At 33.9% G+C, this 17,718-nt stretch overlaps 2 protein-coding genes across 2 annotated transcripts in view; both read right to left on the bottom strand.

Annotated features, from left to right (window-relative positions):
• LOC120618456 (sorbin and SH3 domain-containing protein 2-like) overlaps positions 1 to 17,718 on the bottom strand; it is a 127,121-nt gene that overhangs the window by 68,710 nt on the left and 40,693 nt on the right. Inside the window, 3 exon segments of the mRNA XM_039882685.1 lie at positions 7,719 to 7,840; positions 8,083 to 8,109; positions 13,616 to 13,708. Of these exon segments, the coding sequence (XP_039738619.1) occupies positions 7,719 to 7,840; positions 8,083 to 8,109; positions 13,616 to 13,708 (242 nt within the window).
• On the bottom strand, positions 2 to 7,712 carry LOC120618457 (uncharacterized). The gene is made up of 2 exons (XM_039882686.1): positions 5,194 to 7,712; positions 2 to 1,378 (listed from the first exon to the last, which is right to left on the bottom strand). Exon 1 carries the CDS (start codon positions 6,943 to 6,945, stop codon positions 6,181 to 6,183), a length of 765 nt encoding a protein of 254 aa, XP_039738620.1. The 5' UTR covers positions 6,946 to 7,712; the 3' UTR covers positions 2 to 1,378; positions 5,194 to 6,180.

Raw genomic sequence — 17,718 nt, forward strand, 5'->3', positions numbered from 1 at the left:
TAAAGATATCCCGTTAAAGCACATGATAAAGTCCACTGTAGACATAATTCTTTTAGATGACAATAAAAGAGTTTCATTCAAATGACAGGAATCATCTGTCAAGTTTTTATTTACTTTGTAAACTGATGTCTAGAGGGATAGGTTACATATTTTCAGTGTCTTCCCTATCTTCCTTCATTTCTGAAAATCACTCATATGTCAGAGGGCACAGGAGGTGGTCAGGAAGAATGGAAGCAGCTGACTAGTGGGCATGCCACTCCGCCAACAGGTATCAGTAGGAGTCAGAATAAAATAAATGTGGAGGGCAAGTTTGCTCTTACAGTCAAGAGCGAAGTAGAACACTGTCACAGTACTCTGACAATGGAATTGAAAATGAATCTCACTACTTTGTGAGATTTGAAATGAATGTTCTTTGCCATGAGGAAAGGGGTTAGTTCTCAGACTTAGTCAGGAATATCATCTATTGAATAAACGTTTCCAGGGCAAGGTGATTAATATAAGGGACACAATCATTTGGATTGATTATCATAAAGCAATCTATTCTAGAAGAATCAAACATCTGTTAAATCATCAAAAAGACATGTTAAATTTACTAATGGCTTTTCCCTTCTTCAATCTTATTTAGTACTTTATGAGCTTCAGTTTAGTTTCTTAATAATTTATTGTTTTGATTGCTTTATATCTGAGTATTTTATATCCCCAGTGGTATTTCAGGCTTCTTGTTGGAGATGGTCATATATATGCTTCTTTTATATATATTTTTATAACATGCAACCTGGTGCCAATAACATAGTAGATATCCAATAAATACATATTCTAATTGAGTTGAATCAGCTTAGTTTGCAGAGGTGGAGCTCGCCACTATTATGCATGCCTATCTATCCACAACACAGCACCCAGCATTGTGGAGACTACATAATGCATGTGAATGTAACAAAACATTCGTAAAAGCATTTAGTCGAAGTGGCCTTACAGCTGAATACACACAAACACACATATGCACATAAAGAACCAGAATTTGTGAACGTGTTCTACTTATTTTAAAACAAAATAGACTTCTATTATACAGGCCTGAAACACAGATGCATAATTAATTGCACATTTCTATGATTTTTCACTTTAAAACAGATGTGTTTTCAAATGACCTAGAATAAACCTAATTTCATTACTTGATAGCCATACCACATCTGTCCTAAAGTCAATAAACATTTCATTATGAAGATTGTGCTTATTCAGTAAGTACTTCTCTAAGCTGTTACAGAAATCACTCTCATTTCAGAAACAACCATATCTTGAGGATCTTCTCTCGGAAGAGCACTGGGCATTCAAATCAGTGTGAGGCATTGGCTTACCCAAATGGCTCGGAATCTTGATTTACCTGTAATGAATTATTTGAGAATATTTTTGCCTCCTTGTCCAAATCAAGTTTGGTTGATCTTCATAAATATAATTTTCATACTGTTGTTATGATGTATTATAAATAAGAATTCCTTACTAAAAACCACCATATTATTATGTTACTAAACTTAGGAAAGTTGCCCTGAGCCCTATTTTGTCTATGAAAGTGCTTATTTGTGACTTCATTGTAAAATCAATATTTTAGGAAAAAAACTCCCACTTTTTGCCTAAAGTTATTTGCCTTTCGAGTTGAACTCATTATCTATACATTATATGCTATTGAAAATCTATGCCATAAAATTATGAAGCATTTTATAATTTATCATTTAGCCATTCATAAATCATTTATTAGAGATTGCATGTCATATAGACATATTTAAATGATATACTATATGTGAGAAATATATATTGCTCAAAATGGAAAATCAATTATTGATATATAAAACAATAAATGTGTTCATGTATTTCGATACTGGAATGGCTTAGAAAAATAATTACGAAAAATATAGAACTTAATCTCTGCAGTGTAGATTAAGATTATTTACCTCATTCATTCTTATAAGACAGATGGGTTCAAAAGATGTAGGTGTTAGTGAAGGGAGAGCAGGAAGAATTATTAGCATCATGCAGTCGGTAATCATGTATGTGAGAAATGAGGATATCTGAATTACACAGGGCACAATCTCTGAGGTAAAATGTTATCGACTAGGATTTAATATTGGGTTAAATTTTTGAAAAATTGTACTTTTTCTGTGATCTCATCATCACAATATTATCTAAATTTCTGAGATAACTTCTTATTAAGACAAATCACTGCACAATTCATTAGCTAGGGCAATACATTGTAAACGTAAGTGACTCTAAAATGAATGAGGAGAATATAACTGACTTTTTCAGCCCAAAGTAGGCTTATGAGGATGACTGTAATGAATTTCCCAGATAGACTCTATAGAATCAGTTTGCTAATCATCAACGCCAATGCAAATGAAAATGCTCAGCAGCAAAATGGGATGGCAGACAAGAAATCAGTCCTTTTGGGCTTTGGAGATCTGTTTCAAAAGTGATGGTGTCGAAGGAAGAATAATTACATGCACGGCAGCAGGAACGGCTAAGGTGGTACTATCTGCCACGGAAGACCTCCGACCCGAGGTTGGAGAAGGTGTTTCAGATCTATCAGTGGTGTTAGGGGCACCTATCTGCAACTTATCTGGGATGGCTGGGTAGGCCCTGCTCTAGGAGTGGGAGGAGTCTGCGGTGAGAGAGCCTGTGGTGTTGCCGTGGACAAGGTGGTCAGGGGCAAGAAGGGGTTTAAATAAACAATGTGAAAAGGTCGGAGGTCTGTGCAGGTGTGAAGGCCCCAGGTCAGCAGATAATGGCAGGGTAAGTGATGCTGGACTGGAGCTTCAGTCTGGTGAAAACGTGTTTAGGTTAAAAGGTACCACAGAAGGCTTCTGGTGTGGTCCGTGTGTGTGTCTGTGAAGCGTTTACCTCCAGCACATTGGCAGTTACATTCTGGTTTCCAAGCTGAGTTTAACGCAAAAATAATAAGAGGAGACATAAGTTACCCAATTAATAAAAGATCTTTTTGTAATGTAGCAGATAAGGCAAAGCATCAGTTTAATTTGCAAGCACTTTAAGGAAATATATTCAGAGGATTAAGTGCCAGCCACAAGTACAGAAAACGCATGAAAACATGAAGAAAAGGAATCTAATAAGAGTTGTTTTGGAGACAGGATCAGTTTTCACACAGCATTGCATTGTAATTTGGGGTGGGTGCTTGAGAGTGTTGGCATGATGGGGTATTTTTTTTCAGAAGTTTTAACTTTTGTGACAGTGAAATGATATCAGGTTGTCTATTGGTCAGCAAAATTAGTTTTCCCTTCATTTGAAAAATCTTTATAGTATACCTATTGTACCCACATGGTAAATGTCCCTAAAATACTAATCAGTTTGCCTTAGTTTTTTTTTCTTCTGACTTACAGATGTAAAGACTGATCAGACTAAAAACAACTAAGTGGAAAGGCAATTTTGTTTCTTTTGTACTCACTGAATCTCTTCCTTAATTTCACATTAAAATACTAAAATAATTAAACTTTAAAATATCCTAGCAGTGCAAATGGTAGTACCTATGTGTGAAAATGAAGTGACAAAGAAAATCAGCCGCTGATGATAGTTAGAATGTACCCTAGTTGGTTAGAACTACTGTTGGTTTTAATTCTTAGGTAAAGGAGAAAGAAACTGAAGGAGGAAAAATAAAGTTTAATATCACAAAGGCTATATAACCCAAGAGGTTAACCATGGTGGAGGGGTTGTCTATAAAAGGAAGAGAGTGGATAGCCCATTAAAATTTTTGTAGCTACCAGTTCTAACCTCAATGTAAGTGAATAACACTGGAGAAAATTTTTCTCTTATTTCCCTGTACCTCCAGAATAGAGTTTTCTTTGAATGTTTGTTGTGGTGCCAGTTTGACAGATAGCCAAACATACTATAGGATATTAATACAAGGATGGAGACTGAATTAAAGAGAACTGTATATATAAACTTAGAAATCTTGCCTAGTAAAGATTTAAATGTTAAAAGATTTAAGATTTAAGTGCCAGTGTTCTTAGCCAGCATCATATTCATAACAGTTGATGTCAAGCAGCCTGTTGATCTCATAAAAAGTCATAATTATTTTTTTCTCAGACTTGAAATTGAATTCTTTAAAAATCCACCATATAAAAAGATCTATCTCAGTCACAGGTACCTTAAAAATCTGATGAAAATTGTTGATCGTTCTCTTAAGGAAAAATTGCATGACAGATTCACGTAGGTATACATAAGATTCTTCATAAACTTTAGGGGCTGTAGATACTCGAAAGCACATCCTTAATCTAACAGGTTAAGAAACTCTAACCCTGGATAAAAAGTCAGATTTCCTATTTTTATGTAATAAGCTTTTTTGTTATTTAAACATACTCATTATAAATGTGGTACTTTTTTACTGTATGGGGTTTTTAAATCTCTAGAATTAACTGACAGAAATCTTATTTACCCCAAACTTAAAATATTTAATAAAAACGTATCTTTTTATTAGTAAAGTTTTAATAATAATTGCAAATTTTATTGGAAGTAAAATTATAATAATTTGAAACTATAATGTGTTAGAATTTTGTTACAAGTCTGTATGGAAGTCAGTATAAAGCTGTCTTGGGTGTTATATTGTCAATGGAATTTCTCATAATAATGCAGTTTTACTAAAGAGGTTTCCATATAACACGAAATCTCTTTAGTTTTGCTTTTGATCAGTGAAAATTCTGTTAAATAATGTAAATCATGCAAAAGGACTTGAGTTATCTGCTCAAAGGAGTTTTTTTCTCTTTATAATTAAAAGGAATAATCTAGTGACTATAATCCTCATGGGATTGGTTTATCCATATCCTTTGGGATTGAAACGTCAAAAACTAAAGCACATTCTCTCAAAAACCATCATCGTTATGGGTCATATGATCAGTTTGTTTGTATAGCACTGGGTCTAGGAATAGTCTTTATTGATTAATTTGTTGACGGGAAACAGAACTATTTTAATTTTTAAATTTCTCTCACTACCTCCTGATATGCTCACATTTTTGAGTCTTTTAATGTGTGTGTGTGTGTGTGTGTGTGTGTGTGTGTGTGTGTGTGTGTAGCAGGTGAAATGCCTCCAGGTGAGTCATATCACACTTAAATTTCTCTAGATAAAACTCTAAAGTTCAACAGTCTATTGGTCACCCACACAAAAGCTTTGAAATATTCTGGATTAAAGATGTAAATTACCTCTCAGACTAGCTGGAGCTCCTTTTACATGGCTCTGATGACCACATTAAAGAAACAGCCTCTTATACACAGGAAGAGAGTCACAAAATGTGTTTCCCTGAGGAGAATGTGAGATGAGTAGGAGGAAAGTGTGAAAAAGGGAGCAAAGAGGCATTTTCTTAATCTGGACTACCTTGAAGAAAGAAAAACTAATTTAAAACAAGAACGGGGTTTTTTATTTGTTTGTTTTTTGTTTTCTCTACTGAATGGAGGACAAATAGATAACAGCAGAAAAATATCATAGTTGTTTTGTGTCTCTGTCTTTCCAAGACCATGTAAGTTTAAGTTGTTTGAATATGTCAAGAGTCACCAACTTTTTGTGAGTATAAATTCTTTTTGACAGTCCTCAGCTGTTGAGCATAAGGCATGAAGGAGCTAGAAAACTAACCGGTCATTCTCCACTTCCTCTAATGCCTGGCTATATCAACTGAATTTCCTGATACAAGATTGTCCTATAGCCTCATAATAAAAACCCTTTTTCTAGCGGTATTAACAGCTTTATGTCTGTACCCAAGACCTGGGTGACAAGTGATCTAATATGGTCATACAGATTTGGGCACATTGATGAAATGTGGTGTCTGAATCAGGGGAGTAAATATTTAAGAGATTTTATATAGGTAAATAAAGTAAATTCAGGTACTAAAAGGTCTGGCATGAAAAATATTTCTTTAAAACTTAAAAGTACTTTGAACACTGAAGTGGTTTGCATGGTCTTAAGTGATACCCGACCATCGATGTTTTTTAATAAATACCTAGAAGGAAGAAACTTTAAAAACATGATTTCTGGATAAAAGATCTCTGTGTGATATATTTAAACTAAAATAAATCGAGAAACTTATTGATGAATTCAGTAGGGTTTTAAATAGGATGATGGTTTCTTTCTCCTTTCCTTTCCTGATTGGACACTAACGATTAATTAGGTTATACAAGAAGCTCAAAGCAATGGAGTTAAGGTCTCTGCAGGAGGCCTGTGAGAAGAGATTGGAAAGTGTAATGTACCACCCGGCAGTCTGAAGACTGAGAGGCCGCAGCAACTGCAGATTTTTGTCTCTCTTGCTGAAGAGGTATCTTTGTAGTCTCTGGAGAAAGCTCAGGTAGCTGTTTGTGGCTTTCGGGATTGTGTCCTGATGGGGGAGCTATCTGAATGGAAAGAGATGCTGTGTGTATCTCAGGCGCTGGGTTAGGGGGTGGTGAGCAAGTCTTTTTGGGAAATGATGGTACATCAACGGATTTGGGAAACTGTGGAGTATTAAAGGGAATGCTACTTCCCACATCCTGGTTATGGATTAGTTTCAGTGTAGAAATTCTCTGAGTTTGAGAATCTTGCACATAGTCCTCTTGTAGAAAAGGGCTAGTCAGGTCAGCATCTGCTGGGGGACTTGTGCTGGAAGCTGCTGGTAATAGATTAGTAATTTTTTGTGTGTATGACACAGTTGTGTTAGATTCTTCAGAATATACAATTGTCTGGCTGGAGTCGTCTTCATTAGAATACATAGTTCCCTGAAGAGGTTTTTTATTGGTAAAGTACTCAGTACAGGAGGGAATTTGTGTGTTAGTTACTAATTTGTCTAAAATGTCGCCCTTTGTGTGACTGGTAATCAGGGAGCTACAAAAGCTCTCTTTTCTGGGTGGTAGAAGGGGTATCTGGATTGCCAAAAGCATCCGGAGAAAGAATGTTGAAAGAAAAACAGAGAGAAAGTCAAAATTAGTCATTAAAGAAACCAGTGTTAACTCTACTCTTAAAGAAAGTAAAGCAATGTCACACCTTCTTATTATGCTGTACGTTTTATTGGCTAGATTGCATGATCATTTTTACTCCATTTAGAAAGTGCTTTATTTTATTATCAATAGCTGCCCTCTAGGAGAAAATCATTTTTATAGAGAATACATTATAAAGTTTGTCTCCACCTACATTCTGGGAAATTATGTTAAAAGTGAACATATGTTCTCTTGCATATTTTTAGACCTTGAGGTATATGTATATTATATATATAATATATATAGTGTATATCATATATATAACATATATTATATATAATAGTGTATTTGTTTCAATAACACTTCTCATGCTTGCGACACAATTTTGCTAATATCTCCAACAGTGAGTTACTTTAGTTAATATAATAGACAGTTACATAACTGCCTATGTAACTGCCTATTATATTTATTAAGTATATAATGTATTGCTGATCTTATAACTTTGAATTCTAAATCATCAGCTGACAGCTTTTTAAGAGGCAGAAATATTATGTTAGAAACTGACCTGCTTTTATCAGCTGAATAAGAAAAAAAAAATCTGTTTTAAACTTAAGACTTGTCTTCCATGCTGTAAATATAAGTCTGGCAAGCAATACAAATACAAAAGCAAAAACATATTAATGATAAAATGTGTCAAAATATGCACGTTACTGGAAAAAAGTCTCTAAAGCAGTGGTCTAATAACCTAGCTTTAAAATAATGCAGGGGACAAGCGTGTGCAGGATTACCTGAGTTGATTTTTTTTCTTGTAGGTTTGGTCGAACGCTTCTAAAACCTTTTGCTGCAAGAGAGGAATATGTAGCATCTCCGTTCAGTGTCTCTTGATTTCGATCATTGTAAGATCTCCAAGCTTTTATTAAGGGAACACAAATTGGATACAAAAATATCTACATTCACTTTTAACATTTTTTAAAATAAAATTTATTTTTATTTCCAAAATTTAAGTTTTCATTTTAGAAATTTAATTTAACATGCATAACTGTATATACGATTTAAGTTTACTTTGAGGCTAACAATGTGGCTATAAATATGTTAAAAAAAAAAAAACCCTCACAAAAAATGTAATGGTTATTCAGAATAGTTTTTTTGTACCTGAGTCTGGTGACTGAGAATCACGTCCTAAAAGAAAAAGAAACGTTGAAATTAATACAAGCGTAAAGGAAATGAACAGTTCAGTAAAGGTCATTTGCCAAAGAACCACATGCATTTTTTAGTAACATTATCTCAGTCTAAAACTCTGGGTACACCAAATATACCAATGGGAACTTTCTACATTTATTTTTACTTCAATTAGAATATTATTTGTTATATAACTATAATATATAATTAACACATATACCAAACACTGATTTCTCCCCTCAAAAATATTGCAGCCATGTAATTTTATCTTATTGCCAAAGCCAAATGTATGAATTTTTAAATATCAAAATAAAGCATCAAAAGGGATCTGGGTTTGTAAACAATGAATGCTTTTCCTAGCATTAAATCAAACCACCAGATCCTTAGCTTGCAATGCCTTAATGTTACTGACCATATTCAATTCTTGTGTTAGATAGTGACCAATTTTTTGTGGTTTGCACTTTTTTTTAGTTTTAAGAAAGTGTAAATGTGTCTCTCATCTCATGTGATATTTCAAATTGTTCTATAGACTTTGAATTTTCTTCATGTTGCCATTTTAAAAAGTCATTTTAATTTAAGAGCTGTTATGCAATATATTCCATAGTCTTGCAGTAAGCTGTGAAAAACAAATTTTAGTACCAAGAAATTGCTTTTGATAATGCCATTGGAAAGTGGCTCAATGACATAGTCACTATCTGTTTTATTGGACTTATACATTCAAGAATCTTCTATAACTTATGAACATTTGAGGTAATCAATTTGTATTGCTTGATTCTATTACTCTGCATGGTTAATTTCTCACTGAACCATAAAGCTGTAACTTTGGAAAGACCTTAGGGCTCATTCAGCCTACCCTCTGTCCTGGTCCTGGTTCACATGTTCCCTAAGACCATTATTACATTGCTCTTATTTCAACGCTTAATAGAACATGAATGTTACATGTAAAAAGGACTCTCCATGCTCATTCTAATGCTTAAGGAATAGTTATTTTAAAATCTAAACACATAAATTCGGAATGATAAAAACGAGTTGAGAAATGCAAGAGTTGGAGTTTAGATAAAATATTTGATATAAATTCCTTTCAGATCAAAGGAAGAAAACTAAATGTGAATCAGCATAGAGCACATTAGAATGACTCCAGCTCAGGAGAGTTAGAGAAGACTAACAAAACTTCATTTTTTTTTATGGTAATTTATAATTTAGTATGGATTTTAAGTCCAATGAATTCAAAAATCAAAGTAACAGATTGGGTACCATAAAGTAAAAATAACTTTGAAGAGTTACATGTGAAATGTTTAGTAGACTCTACTTCTAGGATTTGATGGAAGCAGAAATGATAGGAATTCTCAATCACTTAAATGATGATGAGGACTCTATGAGGAAAACAAACATAGTGAAGCATACAGAGCAATCATTAGAATTCTGCTTTGGCGTACTCAAGAAGAGAGATATAACATGGCCATTTGGTGGCCGCATACTGTTTGTAGACAAGGGGCAAGTTTTGAGACTTAGAGAAATGGTAATGAAAAGAGAAGCAGATTAATAGTAATAATTATTATTTATATTACAATTATTTTCTGGAGCATAGGGATTTCATTTTACTCTTGGTCTGATAAAATGGAGCTCATAAAGAAGGGTGTGTGCGTATGTGCTGGAGATGGAGATGGTAGGAACCAGATGTTTGAAGGTATAAGAGTATAGACACGGTGAAGAAGAAGAGGGAATATTGAGATTTGAAGGACACTGAAATAAACTTCCTCTAACTGATAATTTGTAGAGGGCCAGCTCTGCTTTTTCTAACTGATAATCACATTGGAGATTATGGAAACTTGAGTGGGATAAAGATTAAGTGTAAGAATCAGAGGATAGTCATTCTAGGCTCAACTAGGGGTTCCCTTCCCTCAAACTGGGCCCAGGGGTTTCTAAATTAAATTCTATCTATACCACAGGAAATATGAGATATTAATCATGGTGAGCTCTACTGGAAAGCCCTTAACAAAGTAGACGTGAGTGTGTAGAATTATGAGAAAGAAGAAAGGAATGAAAATGACCAAAAATTAAAACTTCAGGATGAACCCATATTTTAATAAAGCTTAGTATATTAATGATTAAAGCTCACACCTAAGTGAATGCTCTCTTAAGGATACTCAAGTGTATGACATTTCAGTTTCTTTAAAATGAATCCTATTATAGGTATTTAAAACACTTATTCCTGATTGGCTATTTTATTGTAGTTCTTCAGAGGCACTGCTCAGCATAGCTCTTTTTAAATTTCATCCCTGTCAGGCAAGCTTAGGAAAGGGAGGACAGGTGTGGTTTGGAGCAGGTGACAGAAAACATGAAAGTATCCTGGATCCATGTCAAGTAAAGAGAATATAGGTTTAAAACATATTGGGCAGGTAAATGACTGACTTGGTAGATGCATGAGGAAAATGGTTTTGTCTAATATCTTGAACATTATTCGTGATCACTGACTTGTGAAAAAGCTGAGCTAGAATTTTAGAGATCGGAGCCCTAAATATCTAGTGTTCTTTAGGAGATGGTCATTGCTTTTCTGAAAATTTAAGAATGAGTAAATGGGACAGATTTTATTATTCCCTGGTTGTTTTGCATGTGAATATAAATAGGGTCTTTGAGAATTAAGAACTATAACTGCTCTTCATTGGGACAATGAGTACTCTCTGTGTGCAGGCAGAAGGTGGACACCTGTCAGAAAAGTTGTCCAGGCATTTGGGCTCAGTGCCTGGACTGGACCGGATACCCTCAGAGGTCCTTTCAACTTTATGATTCCAACATTTAAATTCCTTTTAACTGATGTGCTTTATTAGACATTATAAACTGTGCTTTTCTTGAAAATAATGATGATTTAATTCTTACAGCTTTTTTCTTTAGATGGCTCAGTTGCTTTGCAAGAATTAAATATTTAATTTAATACTAATTAAAGTCAACTGAGTGTCTACTGTGTTTCTAAGTACTGTGATAAGCCTTTTTATTTATTTTCTTCATTCATCCTCATTGCATTCTGACAAATCCTTGTGAGTCTGAGAAATGATTACATTCTCAGAGAGGTAGGAAATGCCGAATCAATACTTTTTTTTTTTTTTAAAAGGAAACTTGAGTTACAGGCAAACAAATTTTCCTAAGGGGTGAAACACACAGGTGGTGTTGGCAGGATGAACCTTGCCTCCTGGCACAGTGGTCTGGTCACCACAGCATACCATCCTTACCAATGTTATCTTAGACTGCCAAGTGGTTTCAGTAAAATAAAATGTACTTCAGAAAGGCTTATTGTGTCTCTATACTCATTGTTTTGGTTCTAGCTTAGTTTTTAAACATCAGCATGTGCTATGAATTATTCAGTGGGATTCTACGTCTTATAAAAGGAAAGGAGAAAGACTGATTTGTGGAAAAATAGTTGATGACTAGCAGCTTATATTGACTTTCCAATCTGAGAGTTGAGAGAGGGAATCATAGGAACTTTTGTGGAGGTAGTCTTTTATTTAAAGGCTATTTTAACAATATCTAATGCAATGAATATTTATTAATTCCATTTTGATTCTCAAAAAGACACTGTGTCAGATAAGTTCTTATGAAGGCTATCATCTAATGTGAAGGGCATAAAAAGAGGCTAATCTCTTTCCTCAAAATGTAATTAAAACTTCTTTTCAAAAGTGATTCTACCTTAAGGGTCTAATTAATACAAAAGAGATCAACTTTAAATGTAACCATCAAGTCCAAAATTCAGGGGACTTTATTCTCTAGAAATCTTATTCCCAGTGATATAAGGTTTTAAGTGACCCACAGACACTATATACTTTTAGTGCTAAAGATTGTTTCATATGCCTAAGTAGTAAATATTTTCTATTGTTTTGATTCTTAAGCATTAAATATTTTCTTCTAAATTGAGTGATATGAAATTGCTGATATTCTAGTGTTGACCCTCCAAAATGGATTCTCTAGTTCAATCCAATATTATTTCTTTAGTAGTTACTTTTATAAGTAACAACAATTTGGCATTGTTGAATCAGTGCCTCAGTGGTCCACATCTGAGTAGCCTGGGCTAGAATTTTACTTTGTTGAAATGTCAATGATATTCATGTTATAAGCATTTTGATTACCTGATGGCCTTGGACTTTATTTTATTTATTTTCTTATTTCTCTTCATTCACATTTCCCTCGGGTACCCCATTAAACACACTTATAGTTTTTCTCACATTTTTTTCATGCTCATACACACATGAGCAAACATGTACAAATATATATTTATATATAAAGAGAAAGATTTTTTTCAGTCACTAAACTGAAGTTGTACTGAAATTGATTGCAATGAAACTTGCATTTTTTAAAAAACTTAATATATTATGGAACCACCTGGCCTGGTATTTAAACTTGGACATTGAAATCCATTTGCAGATTGGGGATGGTGGATAGGAGTGGATTCTCCATGTGGAAGTTAATTTTTTCCTCAACACAGCTGAATAGTCTAGGAACAAGAGGCTTTAAAGCCAAGGACATCTTGAGAATTTAATTAACTACTAAATGTATGTGTATGCAAGATATTGATGTGCACAGTGAGAATTAAAATTATTTAAGCACTCTCCATCCCTTTGTCACTTCTGCTCCAAAACTATAAATATAAATAAAAAACAAGGAACCCCCAAGTAACCAACATCCAACCAACCAACCAATCGACCAACCAGTCACCAGAAGGTGTAGGTATATATCCAGGTATATATCCAGAGACACTGGGGTTGCTGAGATCACTTTGATCTTCCACAACAACATCCCTCTCTTAGTCTAGACTGTGCCTACAAACTTAAGTAAGACATGACAGACATTTATTATAGAGATACCAACTCCAGTAGATGCTGAAATATCACATTCCCAATTACTTTCCAGAGTATATTTATATCTGTAGGTGCATGTTAATCTTAACTGGACCAAGATGTTTAAAAATCTATATTATCAGGATCTTTGCTGACTGGATTAAAGGAAGGCTAAGGTCTTTTTCAAAACTAATAATCTATCATTTCATTTGCAACATCTGGCAAAGAAGTACATTAATAAAAATTCAGTTCCTATAAATCCTTCTTCCTAACCTCCTGTGTTCCTACTCCATAATAGTTTTTAGGTAAAAAACAACAAAAGCACCTATGAGTTATCTTGATTAAATATTATATCACTTTAGTTCATGAGACACAAAAACTTAAATAGTTATTAACATTTGCAGTTACTCAGCACATTTTTGGCAAGTGACTGTTGTTTTTAATTAGATTTTTTAAATGTTTTCTACAAGATATCAGTTTCCTTTGGCTCTTTTATTTTTAGAACAAAAACAGTCAGAAAGGATAGGAGCTATTCTTGAGACAAGAAAAATAAGAACTTGTAGGACATTGAAAAGGTATTTACAGCCACTTTCTTCATCCAAACAAAATAATTCTGGAAAGAGAGAAAGGTCAGATAAAGCCATTCAAGTGTGACATTCTGTGAGTTAGTGATATTATACCTGCAGCCAATAGGTTTGGAGAACTTTGAACTCTCTTCACAGATGTTAATGTAACAGACATGGCAGCACGTTTGCGAGCACACCCACCGCTATCTGGAAGCAAAAAGATGATAAAGCAGAGGCCGCGGCAAAGGAGAAAGCACATGCGATGTCATGCATTTTAAGTGAAATGTGCCAAACCTCCATGAAAAAGATGAACAGTCAAAATTAGTAATCATGGAATCCATCTGCGAGTTTTATAACCACCCCAAACTAAAACAAACGAAACAAAACAGAACAAACAAAACAGGGGTCTGTCTTAGAAATAGATGCCAAAGCTTCAGTGAAAGATCTGATTTTATACTTAACATTTTATGGTTTTTCTTGAATGAAAACAGAAATATAAAACTCAACTTTGTTTATACCATTTAAATTCAACTATTAAATTTATAAGCAGTGTAACCAGCTTTTAAAGTTATAGATTACCTATATTTCAGGTTTAAGAGCCACAGTATAATATACTTTTGTATACTTCATTTGGGTTTTACTATATTCTAGCTATTATGATTCCTGAAGATACTTTAAAGGAGGGGTCCCCAACTCCCCGACCAGGGACTGGTATTGGTCTGTGGCCTGTTGGGAACTCGGCCGCACAGCAGGAGGTGAGTGGTGGGCAAGCAAAAGCAAAGCTTTATCTGTATTTGTAGCCGCTCCCCAGTGCTAGCATCACCGCCCAGCTCCACCTCAGATCATCGGGCATTAGATTCTCATAGGAGCATGGGTCCCTGGTGCCCAGAAGGTTGGGATCTCCTGGCTTAAAGTACTTCTTAAAGTAAAAGTTAAAGTGATATAGACATGATATATTTAATACACAAGATTCATAAACATATAGCCTTATGGAAATCCTATATCTTCCCATAGTTATTATTAGCTATGGAAATAATTAGTAAAATCAAAGGCAATACTGATATATATATGTATATATATATTTGTGTGTATATATATATAGTATTAAAATAATCATGTTTAAAATTTAGTTTTTATACTTTTTAACAATGTATATGATAATCTATATATTTACACTTATATAAATCACAACATAAAGCAAAATAAGTGAAACTGTTCCAACTATTGTAATGTAAGTTTAGGATAACAACTTCTACAATTGGAAGGTTAGTGTTCTATTTACGAACAGATTTCAATTCCCACATTCCTTTGTATACGGAATGTGCAATAAATAGTTTTGTTCATTCCCCTGGAACCAAAACAACTTAAATTTAATTATTTTTGAAAGTTATAACAAGAAAGACAAATAATATAACCACCGATATAATAACATAACCATTATATATTGCCTTACGGTATTCTCATTTTTTTCTTTTTCTTTATTTCTTAAGGAAACAAAAGTATCCACTTTGTTTATTAGACATAAGGGAATTTAAGAGTACTTATATGATTTGAATTAATTAGTAAAATCACAAGTAGTAAGGTCAATAGCCCTTAAAATTCGTAGAATGATTCTTAAATATGTTTCTTAAATATGTTTAAAATGACAATTTCCTAATACAGATAATAATTAAAATAGAAATATCGCTTGAAACAATATAAGGAAGTAAGTCAAATAAGTCAAAGACTATAATTCAGAAACTGAACACAGAAAGACGTAAATGGTAGAAACATACAACTAAAGATATCTTCAGAGGGGTAACAATAGAATTTTAGCAAACTCTGCAAACTGAAAATAGCTATGAGGGATGAGTTCCTGGTAAAATGGAGGTAATGTTATTGAATACACAGTATATAGCCACTATGGGTAGTCTAAAAGGGTTTTGTAGTCAAGGATGTTGAAAGTGTAAATTGATGACTTGCTAAGAGATTTTACTTTCTAGTTGTTTTAATTCTGAACATATAAAGACAAGCAGAGAGATGAAAAGGGAAGATTTCAGACTGAGGAGATCCAGGGTCACCCCCCAAACCCATAGTTCCCAAACTGTGTGTTGAGGTACCCTGGGCTATCTCGGTGGATTCACAAGGGTTTGGGGGGATTATTTTACCTTTTTGAGAAAAACATAGTGATATCTATCAGATACCGCATGAACTTCTAGCCTGAGGTAGTTCCCAGTTTCAAGAAAATAGATTGTGCTATCTTTCTTAAGATGATATCACATCTTTGAAAAGTTGAGTTTTCGGTGATTGCTGTGACAAAAAAACAAGTACTCTGTGAAAATAATTTTGGACCAGTAAATGACAGTGGTAATTTACAATCTAATTCCGAGGTCTGAGAAGTTTTGCCATGCCCTATAAGCACACACATACCATTAGTAAGTAACTGTGGTTACAAAGAATGAAATAAAATGATTATTTGTTCAATTTAAGTGTATTATTTTTTATTGCTTCTGAGTTAACAGAACTAAGTATTTATTAAGTTGTTTGCACCTAGCTACTTAATAAGTGGAACTGTTAGGTATTCCTTTTGACTCAAGAAAAATTACTGAGTATCTTGGCACTGTAACCCAAGAGAATGTGGGAACCTCTGGTTAAATAATTTCTGTATTCTAAGTAACTCTAAGACCTAGATGAAATAAATGGAGGATCTGTCTTTATTAACAGTTTAATAAAGAGCTTAATTTGAAAATTTCACTTGTGAAATTTCTGAACAGAGAAATCTATTATATTCTGTTTCTACTTATTAATGTGCTGATATTTTCTGTATTATATGTATACATTTAAAGTGGTATGTTTTTATAGCAACATTATAATATTACTTTGGAATTTTAAACAAAGGGCTCTAGTCACTTCTAATCAGTTTTGTATGTGTAAGTTTGAATATCATATTGTACATGCATATGTATGTGTAAGTTCATCCATATAAGCAAAACAAGTATGCAAATTAGCATTCTATATAGAGCCAAGCTCACTTCTTTTGAATGAGAGGATACTTTAGAGGGTTATATTCATGCTGCTATAGCAGTAACTTGGCTCCAGTACCCCAGAGACCTAAACAAATTTACAAGTTTCTATGTGCCTACTTTGCCATTAAGGATTGAATTCTACGAATAAGAAGATTAATTATTAAATGCATTGTACATGAATATGGAATCTTTAGTATAATAGCATATACACCTCATAATAGGGTTATAATAAATAGGAAAATCAGCATTTCACAAAATAAAGGATATTGGGGCATTATTTCAACTCAAGTCTATGAGAAGATGGCTCAGAACAATTAGTAAATGTAACTTCTTCATGTGGACATTTCATGTGACTTATCCTCGTTCAGCTATGGGCTCTCTATTCTATTTACTTTCTTCAATCTCTTTTGCCTAATAATATTTCATCTTTCATTTCCCATATCTAATGCCCAAAACTCCAATTGTTCAAATACCTTTACTGGGTTCATTTCCAGGGTTATAATTTCTCTTAATTAATAAGCTTTCCTCGCCTATTTTGACTGTCTTCAGCATCCTTATCTTGCCTGTTGCTCTACACATCTATAAGTTGACTACATCCTCAGGGGCCAGATGACCTAGAGTTCTGAGGTCAGTTAGAGCAGGTTTCTGCTAAGGGGCAGTCACAGAATCAAGGACAGTGGGACATGTCTCTACACTTGATCTAGGGATTAGATACTGGTTCTTGCCAGTGGTTGCTAATCCTCCCTTGAGGCACTTTGATAACAGCAAAAGACAGCAAGAAGTCAACTGGCTTGATGTGAGAAAATAACTGGGACCACCCTTTCCCCTTTGCCATGGGGCCACTAGCTAAAACAACCTTCCAGGGATCACTTGAAGATAGAAAACAGTACTTCTAAAACACAGGTTATAAAATTTCAGTGAGAAAGTTGTGTTCCAGAATTACTTAATACTGAATATAAAGATTTCAAGGGGAAAGAGGTGAAAATACATGCTAAAATATTTCTACTATGAAAAAATTTGTATGTACATAACATGTATCACAAACATTTTTACACTAAACTGTATACAATACAGAGTCCAGAGGCATCGATGTTAAGCTATTTGAAGATACTCTTCTCACATTTAAAAATATAATGCTTATGATTTTAGGTATATTGTGTCTATGGATTAATTAGCTGATTTCGTATGAAGCTTTGGCACTCTATCTGCTGA

Source organism: Pteropus medius, unplaced genomic scaffold, assembly GCF_902729225.1.
Source record: "Pteropus medius unplaced genomic scaffold, Ma_sr-lr_union100, whole genome shotgun sequence".
Taxonomy (NCBI): domain Eukaryota; kingdom Metazoa; phylum Chordata; class Mammalia; order Chiroptera; family Pteropodidae; genus Pteropus; species Pteropus medius.

Excerpts from the sequence above, each read along its gene's own strand:
- LOC120618457 (XM_039882686.1), bottom strand. The coding sequence starts at position 6,945 with ATGACTAATTTTGACTTTCTCTCTGTTTTTCTTTCAACATTCTTTCTC.